The sequence below is a fragment of the Gambusia affinis genome, linkage group LG01 (assembly GCF_019740435.1).
Source record: "Gambusia affinis linkage group LG01, SWU_Gaff_1.0, whole genome shotgun sequence".
In the NCBI taxonomy this organism is placed as follows: domain Eukaryota; kingdom Metazoa; phylum Chordata; class Actinopteri; order Cyprinodontiformes; family Poeciliidae; genus Gambusia; species Gambusia affinis.
In genome coordinates, this window is record NC_057868.1 from 39,699,728 (window position 1) to 39,712,854 (window position 13,127).

The following is a 13,127-nucleotide window of genomic DNA, read 5'->3' on the forward strand; positions in this document are numbered from 1 at the left end:
AGTGAAATTGTTTCCTGTGTTTAACCAGATGTGTCTCACTGAGATTAAAACTCTTTTTCAAGAAATACCTGCCCAAATTAAGCAACTTAGGAATTCTAAATATAATGTAAGATAAATAACAAAGCATAGAATTAGGCTGAATAGATCTGCCCTTAGGGACTGAGCACATTATCACGATCCCCGATCCAGAATTTATTTCAGAATTGGAACCGATTCAGTTATTAATATCGGATTGGTGCAGCTCTACTTCTACCCAGGAAGAAAAGATGCTGAATCATAAAGTGTTTAAAAGTTTCAGGTGCAAACCTTTTCAAGAATATCTGTTATTTATACAGGTAAATAACAGATATTTTGCCTCCTGACAGATTTGTTGGGTTTTTCTGTTAATTTGTGCAGAAGTCACATTTATGGAGGAAAAATGTCTTTTCATTACACAAACCTGGATTTTGATGATTGTTTTCACTTTCAAGTTACTTTTATGTCCTAATCTAGATTATTTCTGAATTTATACATCAAAATGAATGAACTTCCTGTTGTGAATGTTTTAATTAAGCACAAACTGTGTGGTGTCTCCAGCAGGATACCACTCAGTGCCAGACGCCAGCCAGAACATCACCAGCAGCCGACTCTATCATGAGTTTGCTGTGCCTCAACACCCAGGTGAGAGCTGTGGGCAGAAACCATTCTCTTTTAGACTCACAAAACATTCATGTAATAATTATATATCAATCAGAAAAACACATTATTATTCTAATCTAAGTACTCATCTCTGCCACAAGGGGGCAACACATTTGCAGTAGCAGCTTGTTGCTGCGTGTTTTCTGTGTTCATGCTTCAACACGCCAAATTTGAATGAGTGTGTCAGTAAAAGTCCTCCGTAGAGCCTAATGACTCACTGATCAACCGATGAAACGATTTGAAACGTGGAGCTCCTGAAACTCCTGTCTGAGTTCACTCCAGTTCATTCCTCTCATGTCCGTTTTTCTGCTTGCCCTCGGCGACTTTCAGGCCTCTTCCTGCACACCAGGGGCAGCGGCATCACGGGAAAGCGAGAGCGCGAGTCGGAACGGGAAGCGTTGGGGGAAGAGGAGCCGGCGTCCTGCTCTGTGAACAAAATGCAGAGACAGAGTGCAGAGGTCAGCCCTCAAAGTGCTGAAGAACTCGCCACTTCTTTTTCCTCCCAAGTACAAGAAACACATGCAGGATTAGATTAATGTATCTAAAATTAAGGCCTTAAAAAGTCTTAAAGTCGTTTAATAAAAGTACGTCAGGGGTTTCCAAAGTGCAATTAAAAAATTATCCAAATTTGGCCCGTTGATGCAGATGGAGTAAAATGAAAAAATAAAATGTAAAGTACAACATGAAGTGTTTCTTTTTATAACTGAGCTTTAGCAAAAGGTAAAATCATCATGTTTAATCGGAGACTTTTGCTCACAAATCAACTTTTATTTCATTTATTAAACTTGTCTAATTGTAGAAAGGGTTTTGAAAGAAAGTGACCCAAATCCTGTTCTAATTACCGTATTTTCTGGACTATAAGACGCACCAGATTATAAGATGCAGTATCAGTGAACGGATCTATTTTCATATAAAAGACGCACCAGATTATAAGATGCATAAAGCGAAAATAAATACGTTAGTCGGATAGGTCAGACTTTATTCAATATTATTACAGCCATTGTAGATTTTTTTTTAAATAAAAAGATTAGCAAATTTAAACCAAAGAAACTGAAACTAATCCCATAAATTTTCTACAAAATTTTATTTGTAAATTTCAGAGTTTCAAATGTTGAAAAAATCCAAAATTTAAAAATGTTTCTCAAGAACATTTCTGAATATTTTTTGTTATTATTTATTTTTTTAGTTCTTTGGTGGAGTTTTATTGTTTTTTTATCTACATTGGCCTTAATACACAATCATAAAAATCCCTCGCAAGTTTTGTAACTACAATAAATATCCATTTTGAAAACATCCATTTTCACTCAGAGGTTTTGGCCCCCATGACAGAAAGTTAGTACACCCCTGAAGTGAGCTGATTGTTACATCAATGACAGGTGATTTTTGATGGGACTATTTAATCGTGTTTTTATGTATATTTTTTATCAGGACTTTCTGTCAGGTAAAGGTTTGCGTTCCAGTGAGACGCCTTCAATGCGTGACTCACTTATTAACTGGAATTAATTCTCATTTCATTGTTTCCTGCCAGACTTTCATTTTTATCAAGGAGCCTGCGGTTCATTTTTTCCCATAATGTGTTATTGACACAAATTAATTCAGTACAGTTAAATTTAGTCATATAAATATCACATCAAGGCACGTCAGCAGAAAACTAAAAATAGATGGAGTGGTGTGATGTAAACAGAAACCAGTTTTAACCAGGAACAAACTCTGTGCATCTCAGAATGAAAATTTTCTGGATAATTAACTTGACAGATAAATAATTTATGTGCCTGTGGGTGGTTTTGTAATTTACTGTTAAACTGCTTTTAAAACAGGTTCAGGTCTCATTTTTATGTGATCAGATTTTCCTCTCAAAGGTTGCGAGTACGGCGGCAACTAAATTATTTTAGTAATCAATCATTTTGACAAGTAATTGATTAGTCACATTTAAATTCTCCAGGATTTTCATTTAACCTCTTGCGCATTTTTATACAATGTTAGTAAGACTTTAAAAGATGCAAACGCACTAATAATTCAGTTACTTTCAGTAAGAAAATAACCATTTTAATCCCTTGAATGCAACAACAGCATTTAGTGAACAATTAATCATTTGTAGCAAAGAATGCATCTGCAGCTAAAAACTAATTATAAATCAGAACGAGAAAAGCTCAGGCCTTTAACATAAATAGTTTACGGCTAATATTATAATAGGAACATTATAGAAATGATTGAATCAGAAGAGAAACTTTATAGGAGATTATTTTACAGAATTCAAACCAAGTGAAGGTAAAACTTTGGTGTGTATTTATATGTTAATTACTGCTTTCAGTGTGTTTATTTCAACAAATTTGATTCTGTTAACACTAAATCAATCACTAAATTAGTTCATGATTATTTTTAATGATCCAAATTAATTGATTAATCATTTCAGCCCTTGTTGAGAGTCTGAGTTTCAATAGAAAATACAAGATCAACTTTGTAGTTGTTCAGAAACTGAGGAATTGTGCAAAAGCTTTAAAATAAGTTCTTATGGGAATACAATGATGCCAAATGTTGCTCTTTGCTGCATTTAAAGATCTTATCCTGCCTGTCTGTGTGGAGCAGAAAGATGAACTTTTGTCTTCACCCAGCCTTGTTTTTTGCATCATTTTAATGTTTTTAAATTAAAATGATTAATCTAAAAATTTAATCATTTTAATTTTTAGTTCTTGCTCTGACTGTACATATTGGATCAGGTTCAGATGGGAACTCTGAACCTGAGTTCAGACATTCATGAGTCATAAAAATCAACACAACTCTTCAGGTTTTATTTACATTTATGGCTCATTTGCTGAGGCGCATGCAGCCCACGTACCAATTTCATTCAGCTTCTATGATTATATAGAATATACATTATAGATGTCCTGTGTGTGTTTATACTAGAAAAAACACAAATCTGGTTTATAACAGAGTCACAAACTGTCAACTTTATTTTACTTTTGAATTATAATTTAAGACATCTAAATGCAAACTGAAGGGTTTGGAAATGCAACCAGTGAAATATATTTGATAGTTTGAAGTAATTTTTATTTCTTTTTTTAAATTTTTTTTACACAATAAATCTGGAAAAATATTCAAAAATTTGAGAAACTTCCTGGTAAGTTTTGAAATCCTTTCCTTATTTGCAGGAAAACAACAATTTCTATGAACTGACTTTTAACTATTTCTATAGTAAAACTGAAGGCAAAGAGTTTAATCACAATTTTACCTAAAAAAAATCAAAACTTCTAAATGTTTTAGGGCAGATTTTAGAAAAACACAATGAAACCTGTGTTATGTTTTCTTTTTTAAACTGACATGATCATTTACAGCCTTTTTAAAAAACATTCCCAGTAAATTATCTGCATCATGATTTAAGGTCCTAAACAATTCTGAACATTTTTATCCAACAAAAATAAAAAATTGATGACACTTGTTCACCCTGGATCTGTTTACTAAATATCTGAACATATTTAATAAATAATAAATGTTATCAAGTTGTTCTATATGCCAGTGTTAAACATAACCTTTGGAAAAGACCCTGTGACTGTGAATGTTTATTTCTTTATCCTTTGGATAACCATCATAACACACAACATGTAGTGACTGTTTGTATGATGTGAACTTTCCTCTCCCACTTCAAAGCAAATATATTCCATTATTTGCAGCCTGTTCACAGCTCAGGGTAGTCATCGATGCAAATGTCAGACCTGTCATCAGGCTGCTCACAATAAAAAATACAAAGCAGTATGCAGGAGCTCCAATATGGAAAACAATGGTTGGCATAATGGGCTGAAGCCGTGGAAGTGGGAGTGCAGGAAAAATGTCAGCAGACATTTCGGAAATGAAAGATGGTAAAACCACGAAGGTTACGTAATGCCTGGTTTGGAAGAAATACCAGCTGTATTTATATTTGAGCTAAAACGGATGTCCAAAAATACTTCTAGTCTAGAATCAGTGCTAGAAACTTGTTTTGAACTTTTTGTAGATATAAAAAGTTTATTTTATGTTTTTCTTCATCTCTTGAGTTGAACACCGAATGTTTGAAAAAGGAATGCCTCCTTGACATCGCCCTAATCTTTAAGCACCCACAGATTCTCTATCAGATTTAATAAACGCAGTTACAGCGTTGATATTACATCCAGTCAGAAATATTAAATTTAAGGATTAACTTTCAATCAAACTGCAAAAACACAAAATATCACCAAGTATTTTTGTTCTGGTTTCTAGTGCAAATATTTTAATACAATTGAAATAAGACGAAACTAACTTAAAAGTAGCTTTTTATCAAAATATAGGATTACATTAATATTGATGAAAAAGTTCTAGTTCTATTGGCAGATTATTTTATCTATAATATGGGAAAAAATCTCTTGTTATAAGTGAAATAATTGGAACTGATATTTTTTTATCAATATTTAAACATTATTGGCTTAAAACAAGCTCATATTTCTTGTTGAAAAGTTACTTTTAAGTTAGCTTTATCTTTTTTTCTAAGTGTACTAAGATGTTGAACTAGGAACTAGACCAAAATTAATTGGTAAGGTTTGGTGTTGTTGGAGTGTAAATCTGAATAATTTGGGTCCAAATGTATCCCATATCTGTTTAATCTCACTCCAGAAACAGTAAATCTGCACAGTATAGTAAAAATCTTACTGTAGATACAGATTCAGAGCTGAGCGATTCCAGTTTCTCCAGTCCTGCCTCTGGTTAATAAGCAGCTAACCTGCTACCTGGAGACCAACAACACTCTTCCTCTTTTGCAATCTGACTGCAGAGTCTGTCTTGGTTGTATTGCAGCAGCATTTCCAGTGTTAAATGACTTCACATATACAACAACAAAGAGAAATGGTGTGGATCTGTGATTGATCAGCATCCTAATCAGGAGACTCACCAATGATCTTTTTGGAGAAACGCCTCACATGAAAATCTGGTTTATTTGTAGAGAACATTTCAGCAACCAGGCAGTCACCAATTATAAAACAAGTAATAAACATTACACTTTGTCCAAAGCAAAATATATCCAAATATATTGATCAATGTTTCAGTAATGATTAATCAAGAGCAACTCTAAACTGGTGGAGTTTTAGCCTTGATTACTTTATTTGCTTTCCAGACAGCTGGGCAGTTTGCAGATAAATAAATAACTTAAAGAAAAAACAATAATGAAAATACAGCACAGCATCCGTATAGCAGCCAGAACAGTTATTTACCACCACAGTTTGTTCAGGCTTTGAGCCCGACTCTAACGGAGATACGTGAACATTTACACCTCTTTCTGTTCCAAAGGAACTCAGTGTTTCAGCTGTTTTGCAGTTTTCTGGGAGTTTGTTCCAGATTTGTGGTGCATAAAAGCTGAGTGCTGCTTCTCCCTGTTTTGGTTCTGGTTCTGGATGCCGAGCAGAACCAGAACCTGAACCAGAGAGGTCTGGAAGGTTGATGCAGCAGCAGCAGATCTTTAATGTGTTTTGGTCTAAGCAGGGATTTCTAAACTTCCAGACGTATTTTAAAGTCTGCTCTCAGAGCTCCAGGGAGCCAGGGGAAGGACTTTAAAAAACGGACGTCTTTGTCATGTTCAGTGTTTTCTGGTCTTAATAAGATCCAATCCTGTTGCTGTGCTAGCAGTTCTATTACCCGTTTATATGCTGATGACAGCATTTTGTTCACATCTAGTCCAACTCAAACTACTTCCGTCTCCAAGCTTCACTTTCTGTTAAACCCAAAGACGCTCACGTCTCTATCAGTACAAATCAACTTTCACTTCCTGGCTTAGATTACTGTGGTCTTATCTACAGAACGCCTCCACAACTTTCTCCGTAAACTGATGTCATCTACTTTACTGCAGTCCAATTTGTCCCGGTTCTCCAGTCAGCACTCACCATGGTAACCAGTGTTGGTCTGTCAACTGGGCACCATCCCATTTTGGCAGGATACGACATTTGGAACAGGTTACAAGTTAATTTTTGAAAAACTGATGGGCTTTCAAGCTGATTATTAAGTTGGTGTGAAAGTAATGAATCAGCGTCTTTCTCTGAATGAGAGAGATGGTTGCCTCGGTAACACAATATTTGAGTGATTGTTTTCTGGTACAACTGAAGCCAAACTGGACCAGAAGTCCAAACGTTGCCATTTCTGAAAGGCTGTCAGGAGTTTCCATCCAAGAAAATGTCAGAAAACTTGAATTAATCAAAGCAAAGGCTGAACTGGAACTCCTGTTCATGTGAGTTTTTATTTATTAAACAGTGTTATTTATTGTTTTCCTTCTTGAACATAACCCAAGAACCAAATTATTTTTCTTATTTTTTCCTTCTTTAAAGCAGATTTTAATATCTCCACGTCTTCTGTGGTTTTTCCTGCAGACATCTTAGGCCTGGTGGAGACGAGGCGGTTTGAAAACACGTCAGCATCGCCGTCCTGTCGGATGTTTGAGGGAAAACCCAACGTCGCCTCCTGAGCTCCATCCGACACGACGACCTGCCTGTCGATCTCAGCGCACCACAACTGTGTGTCTGTTTTTTGTTTTTCAAAGCTCCCAGAGGTTTAAACACAAGGGTGGAAATTTTTCCACAATTTTTCATTTTTTTTTTTTTTTTTTTAAGAAATTGGTTCTTTCAGGTGGGACAGCATGAAAAGAATGTGCAGAACGCCTCAAACCCACATCTTGGTTAAAATGTTTGCAAAAAAAAAAAAGTTTAATTAAGAAAAATAAAAAAAAACACGTAATTGTCTTAAAACTGCTGCCACCAGCCAATATAAACTGTACAGGTTCTGAATTGCAGCTATAATTGTGATAATGGATTTATTTTTTCTCCCTCTTCCTGTAAAACTACCTAAGACACTAAATCCCACCCATCAGTTTTACATATTCACAGCAAAATAATGCAGTTTTTATATTTGTTTTATGCAGCGGAGCAAAAAAATAGTTTATTTTATTTAATAAAAATGTGGAGATCTAAAAATGAAGGACAGTTTTCATGGAAATGTACAGAACTCTGAGGGTTTTTGTTCTTAAATCAATAAAATGTAAGTTTTGACAGAGACAACCAGGCAGGTACTTTCAGGGACTTTATATAAATAATCCAAGTGTTTTCTCAGTTCACCTGTTGCTGGTTTGCATTCATTTGAGGTCCAACTGGTTGTTTTTCTGTTTTGTTTTGGGTTTTTTAAGTCTGCCGCTGCCTGCTTGGTGTAAGAGATTATTTGTTGGCAGACTGAAGGTTTCTTTTTGTCTGGAGGTTTTACGTCACAAAGCACAGGAATCTAATTACACAACGTGTAGCGAAGCACCTCAGACCAGCTCCAACTTGGATTGTTTTTACTGCAGAAGCTTTTAACTTGGTTGTTTATGCTGCAAAAAAAGAAAAAAAAAGAAAAAGAAAAACGTTTTAAAGATGTGAAATTTTCTGTGGAAGGTCTTTTAGGGTTTCTTTACTTTTGTTTTTTATTTATTCTCATAGATGTCATGGTGAGTCACTCACATCACAAACAATAACTATAAAAAGATTTGTAAATATGGGTTTAGTTCAGTGAAAAGCAGTGATAATAGATTATTTCAAAGCAGTTTAAAAAGCTATTCAAATGAAATACCTGGCAGCCAATTTAATTATACCTTTGATCAATCTTTGATCAATCTTTGACTTTTCCTTTCACCATGCCACTATTATCCTCACACCATCTCTCTTCATGTCTACACCTTCTCCAAATCTCTCATCATAGCAGCTGTAAACTTTTTCTTTTTCTCCAGCAGCTGTCTCTTACGTCGCCTCCGAAACTCTTTTCCCTCGTCTTTCCCCCACCTGCACTCACCGTCACCAGCTGTTAATCTGTTTAGACTCATCACCATTTGTCCTGTTATTCCTGACTTTCAGTCTCCTTCCACCTGCTTGCTGGACTCTCCCAGGAAAACAATTACAATATTTTCAGCAAACGTCATAATGGTTATTGCGGTAGAAATCTCCCAGCCCTTTATCTTGTCTGTTTTGGTTTATTTACCAACTTGTTTACTTAAGCTGACGTGACGTAGAGAAGATCATTTTATCATCTGAAGTCACAGTGAATAAAACAAATCATAGCAGCTGGAAACTTCACTTTTTTCCTGCAGATATCCTGAAACTTTTCTCCATCCTCTCTCTTCTCTCACCATTTTCATGCTCTGCCTCTTGTCTTGATTGGTCGACTCGATCTCCTTACACTCCTCCATTTTTTGTCCCTCTCCTCTCTTCTTCCTCCCATTCAAACACATGAATTTTGTCCTGGTGCCACTGACTTTCATTCTTCTTCTTCCTCCTATTTTCTGAACTCTCCCCCAAAAAAATCACATTATCATTGGCAAACATCACAATTGTCATACTATGAATAAATGAAAATCCAAGTCCTTGTCTGTTTTAGTTTGCTTACACCGGTTTACGTGAGGTTTCCAGGGCGTGGAAAACTATTTTATCTGAAATCTCATCCAACACTCAACAAAATACATCAGAAGCTTCTGCAAACTTTCACTTTGCATTCCTGCAGGTATTTCTGTCCTGGATCACTTCTGAATCCAGGACAGAAATATCTCGTCTCTCTTTCTTCCCTCTACCTTCACTGGTTGATCCCGTCTGCTTAACACATCCATCAAAGACTTTCATTCCTTTTCTCGACTCCCACCTAAAATTACAATATCATCTGCAATCCTCGTAATCATCACATTGAGAATATATAGAAACACAGTTGGATGCCTCTTCTATTTTTTTGTTTATTTATAGTGATTTACATGAGCTTACAAATAACATAGTAAAACACTTTTATCAACTGAAATCACTCTAAATAGTGAGCAAAATATATAATAGCTGCCAAATTTCCCTTTTTATTTATGGCATCCATCATGTCTGAAATTCTTTAACAAAATTCTTAAACTTTTTCATTTTCTGTCTCTCTTCCTATTCAAACCCTTTAATTCTGTTTTGCTTTCACTGATTTATTATTTTTCCACCTGCTTTCCGGAAAAAAATAACGATATCATCTGCAAATGTGATAATGGTGATATTAGGAACACATGAAGTCACAGTCAGGTACCTTGTGAATTCTCTGTTTCCTCACACTGATTCATGTGATCATCCCGGTGACACAGTGAAAATGTTTGCATCATCTGAAGTCAACAAACTGAGGTCAGACGACCTGCAACTCTGGAGTTTCTATGAGTCATAAAAACACTTAAAACTGCAGATTTCAATCAAAATAAGCCTTTTCTGTGTTTACATGGTTTTCCACAGATTGGTCAACATTGTCTTAAACTGACTTCCTGCTCTCACTTTTCTTTTTGATGTGAAACTATTGTAGGCCCATTGTATGGTTAGATTAGAGTTTATTGTGTTTTAGACTGTGTAGCTGTTTAAATAAATCCCTTTCTCTGGTTCGTGTGGTTCAGTCGGGACCACTTGAATGTTATCGCCCTGTACTTTGATTGTACCACATTGCAGATTTTCTTCCTTTTATTCTTATTGTTTTTGGTGTGGACGCCCACTAATGGCATAAAAACGAGTCACAACATTTCCCCCTTTTGCTTTTTTCTTTGTTTTGGAGAAAAGTGTTCAGACTCAGCTGTAAATATTAATTAGCTTTAATCTTTGCTGTCCCAGTTAATCAGACACATGCAGTCTGTTCTGTTTGACCGTCTACATATTTATCTTAATTGTTCCTAAATTATTGTTCACAAACCCAATGTCTCTGTGGTTTTTCCACCTCAATGTAATATTGTTACAGTATTGGTGATTTAGTGCTTCAAAGATTTTTATTTAAACTTACACAACCAAATATGTAAAAAATTATTTTGATTGAGTCAGTAACATTTCTCCCTCCAAAGTCTCAATTTGTTTAAAAATAACAACTTCAGAGGATTTGACTTTTGAAATAAATCAGTTCATCTGAGGGCTTAGAAGACAAGCAGGCGCTTTACAAAAATTACTACTTTTTTTTTAAAGATTTCATATAAAAAGTCAATGAACAAAAAGATGAAAGCAGTAAGTTGAGCTAAAATAAAATAAGTGATTGTGTTTAAATGAGCTTAATTCTGTCAGAAAAGCTGAAACCGACATTCCTTAGAATAAATCAGATCCTGTCTGAAGGATTTCTACTCCCAGAGAAGAAGTTAAACCACATATGAACACATGGCTTCTTGTCTCATTGTGGAACCAAGAATTGTACAAAACTGTTCATTTAAAACGTAGATAAAGGCAGAAAACTGTTGTTAAACATTAGAAAGATGCAGCTGGTCTTCTGTATTCGCCCTCCGCCATCATTTATTTACGTCTGTCGGGTTGATGTAAACCAGAAGATGTACCAAACCCACTCTGAATTATAGAAACCCATTTCTATTCACTGTAATTTATAAACAAAACAAAGGATTGAAGAATTAAACCTCAGTGGGAAGATGAAGCTGAGTAGAGAGCACAAGCGTCTGGAGAACGTGTTCGGTTTGCGTGCAGCAACATCCGAAAGACAGATGAAGTGACTAACTGATGACAACTATAGTACGTCAACCCCCATTATTCTGATAAATGATCCCTACGACACTTTTCAAACCGTGCACATTTCGATAAGCATCTTGGATTACAGTGAAGATAACTTCCCACCCACAACTCTAAAGTACAAAAATAAATGCAGAACGTTAGATATTTGTCATGTTTAGACAGGAAAAAACTGATCAAGTCTCAACCTGAGACCAGTCCCGGTTTTGTTTTACATAAAATGTGGGACAAATAAAAGCAAGAGTCAAGTTACTTTGGATTGGCTCTATTCAGATAAATCGTGCTCTCCTGGCTCTGAACTGAACCAAATCTGAACCAGAAGCACCAACCGACGTTTCCTCATTCCAAGCATCCTAAAAAAAACCAGATAACTGCAAAATAACTTCAACGCTTCATTGATGGGAGAAGTGAAGCGTTTTGTTGTAGCCAAAGTCTTCATGATGACTTTGGCGTTTCTGCTCTCCTAGGAAAGCTCTGGTGACTCGAGTCTCTGTACAGTTCTTGATGTTTGTTCATCTGTGATCAGGCTGCCTGCAGCTTCAGGAGTAACGTAGAGCAGACGGGTGGACAGGTGGACAGGTGGACAGGTGGATGGAGGCGATGTTAAGATGTAGAGTTATAAAAAAGATTTAAACATTATTAGGTTTGTAGTTTTTATCACAATAGTGAAAGCAAGTTGAGCCAAGTTTTTATTCCTGATTTTATTTCCCATTATTATTATTATTATTATTATTATTATTATTATTATTATTATTATTATTATTATTGTCTTTTTGTTTCCTTCTGTGACAGGAAGGTGAAAAATTCACCATCTGTCCTTTCTGTAAGTACTGTGTTCTCTCTGTTTCTCCTGGTATAGTGAAAGGTTTTTCTTGTGCTTGATCGAGTTGAAATGGGGAATTAAAACTGCTACAACTTGACGCCGTCCTCCATGTTTTGTGTTTTATTTGCATCGATGCAGGTCATCTCATCCAATACGACTGAAACTGGAACCTGGTTACTTTGCTACCAAGTTCATCAAAAATAAACAAACCAAACTTTCACTGGAACCTGCTACGTTTTTTTAATACAATTACAACTCAAAAAATTTTATTTTGCAAAAAAAAAGAAGTTAAATATTTCAGTGTTTACAATATGAAGCAAAAATCTAAAACGTAGCAGCAAGCAGGGAAGATGTAAGTCATTATTAAAAGATTGTTCCATTTTCATTACAAAAACAAAACAATTAAATCATAACATATTGGTGAGCTGAAATCCTAAATCTTTTCTCTACAGTTTAGATTAAACAGCAGTAATAATGAAAATTAAAATGAAGGAAAGATATTCCTCATATTATTTTTTAATAATAAAGCAATAAATACCACAGATGTGACACTTCTGATGAGGACAGAAGTACAAAATCAAAACATGTTTGAATAACTATCTAAAAACAAAAAAATCTTTAAGACAAAAAGTTTCAATTTGTACCTTTCTATTCTTAAACTGCTTGAAAACAAGCATGTGGCTCTATTTACATAAAAATAAGTAATTAACTAAACTTCTCGTATTATCTGTTTTCCAGCCACATAGTATCATTTCACAACAGAATCAAGTAACTTTTATAAATAAATTAGACTTTGTAATTGAATGCTTTGAAATGGGGCTTCTGTCTCTTTAAGAAGCTCCACCTTCAGAAAGTCATCACATGGCTGCTCCATTAATTAACACGTTAACAAAATTTTTACCAGCGATTCACTGAGAAGTGGCTCCAATAATGAGGCCAGGTGTGCAGCTCCACCAGGTGTTTGCTGTTTGCTGCTGGCTAGTCTGAAGGAGCTGAGTGGAGGAGTTGCTGTGGGAGGCTGCTATGTGAGGTGGAAGCTCTGAGGAGGAGCTGCATCCTCGAAGGCGGGGCTAGATCCACCCAAGTATTTAGTAGAGCTAATTGGTTGCCATGGAGTTTAA

General features: G+C 35.5%; 1 protein-coding gene across 2 annotated transcripts in view; it reads left to right on the top strand.

Moving 5' to 3' along the window:
* The window catches only part of LOC122827501 (cryptochrome-1-like), a 34,382-nt gene extending 22,279 nt beyond the window's left edge, over nt 1–12,103 (top strand). The window contains exons 13-15 of one of the 2 annotated variants that reach the window (XM_044110514.1): nt 577–660; nt 1,009–1,136; nt 7,038–12,103. In XM_044110514.1, coding sequence (XP_043966449.1) covers nt 577–660; nt 1,009–1,136; nt 7,038–7,046 — 221 coding nt within the window. In that variant the 3' untranslated portion in view covers nt 7,047–12,103. The remainder of the gene's footprint in view (nt 1–576; nt 661–1,008; nt 1,137–7,037) is intronic. The other variant, XM_044110539.1, reaches the window with a different exon arrangement.
* Nucleotides 12,104–13,127: the final 1,024 nt, after the last annotated feature.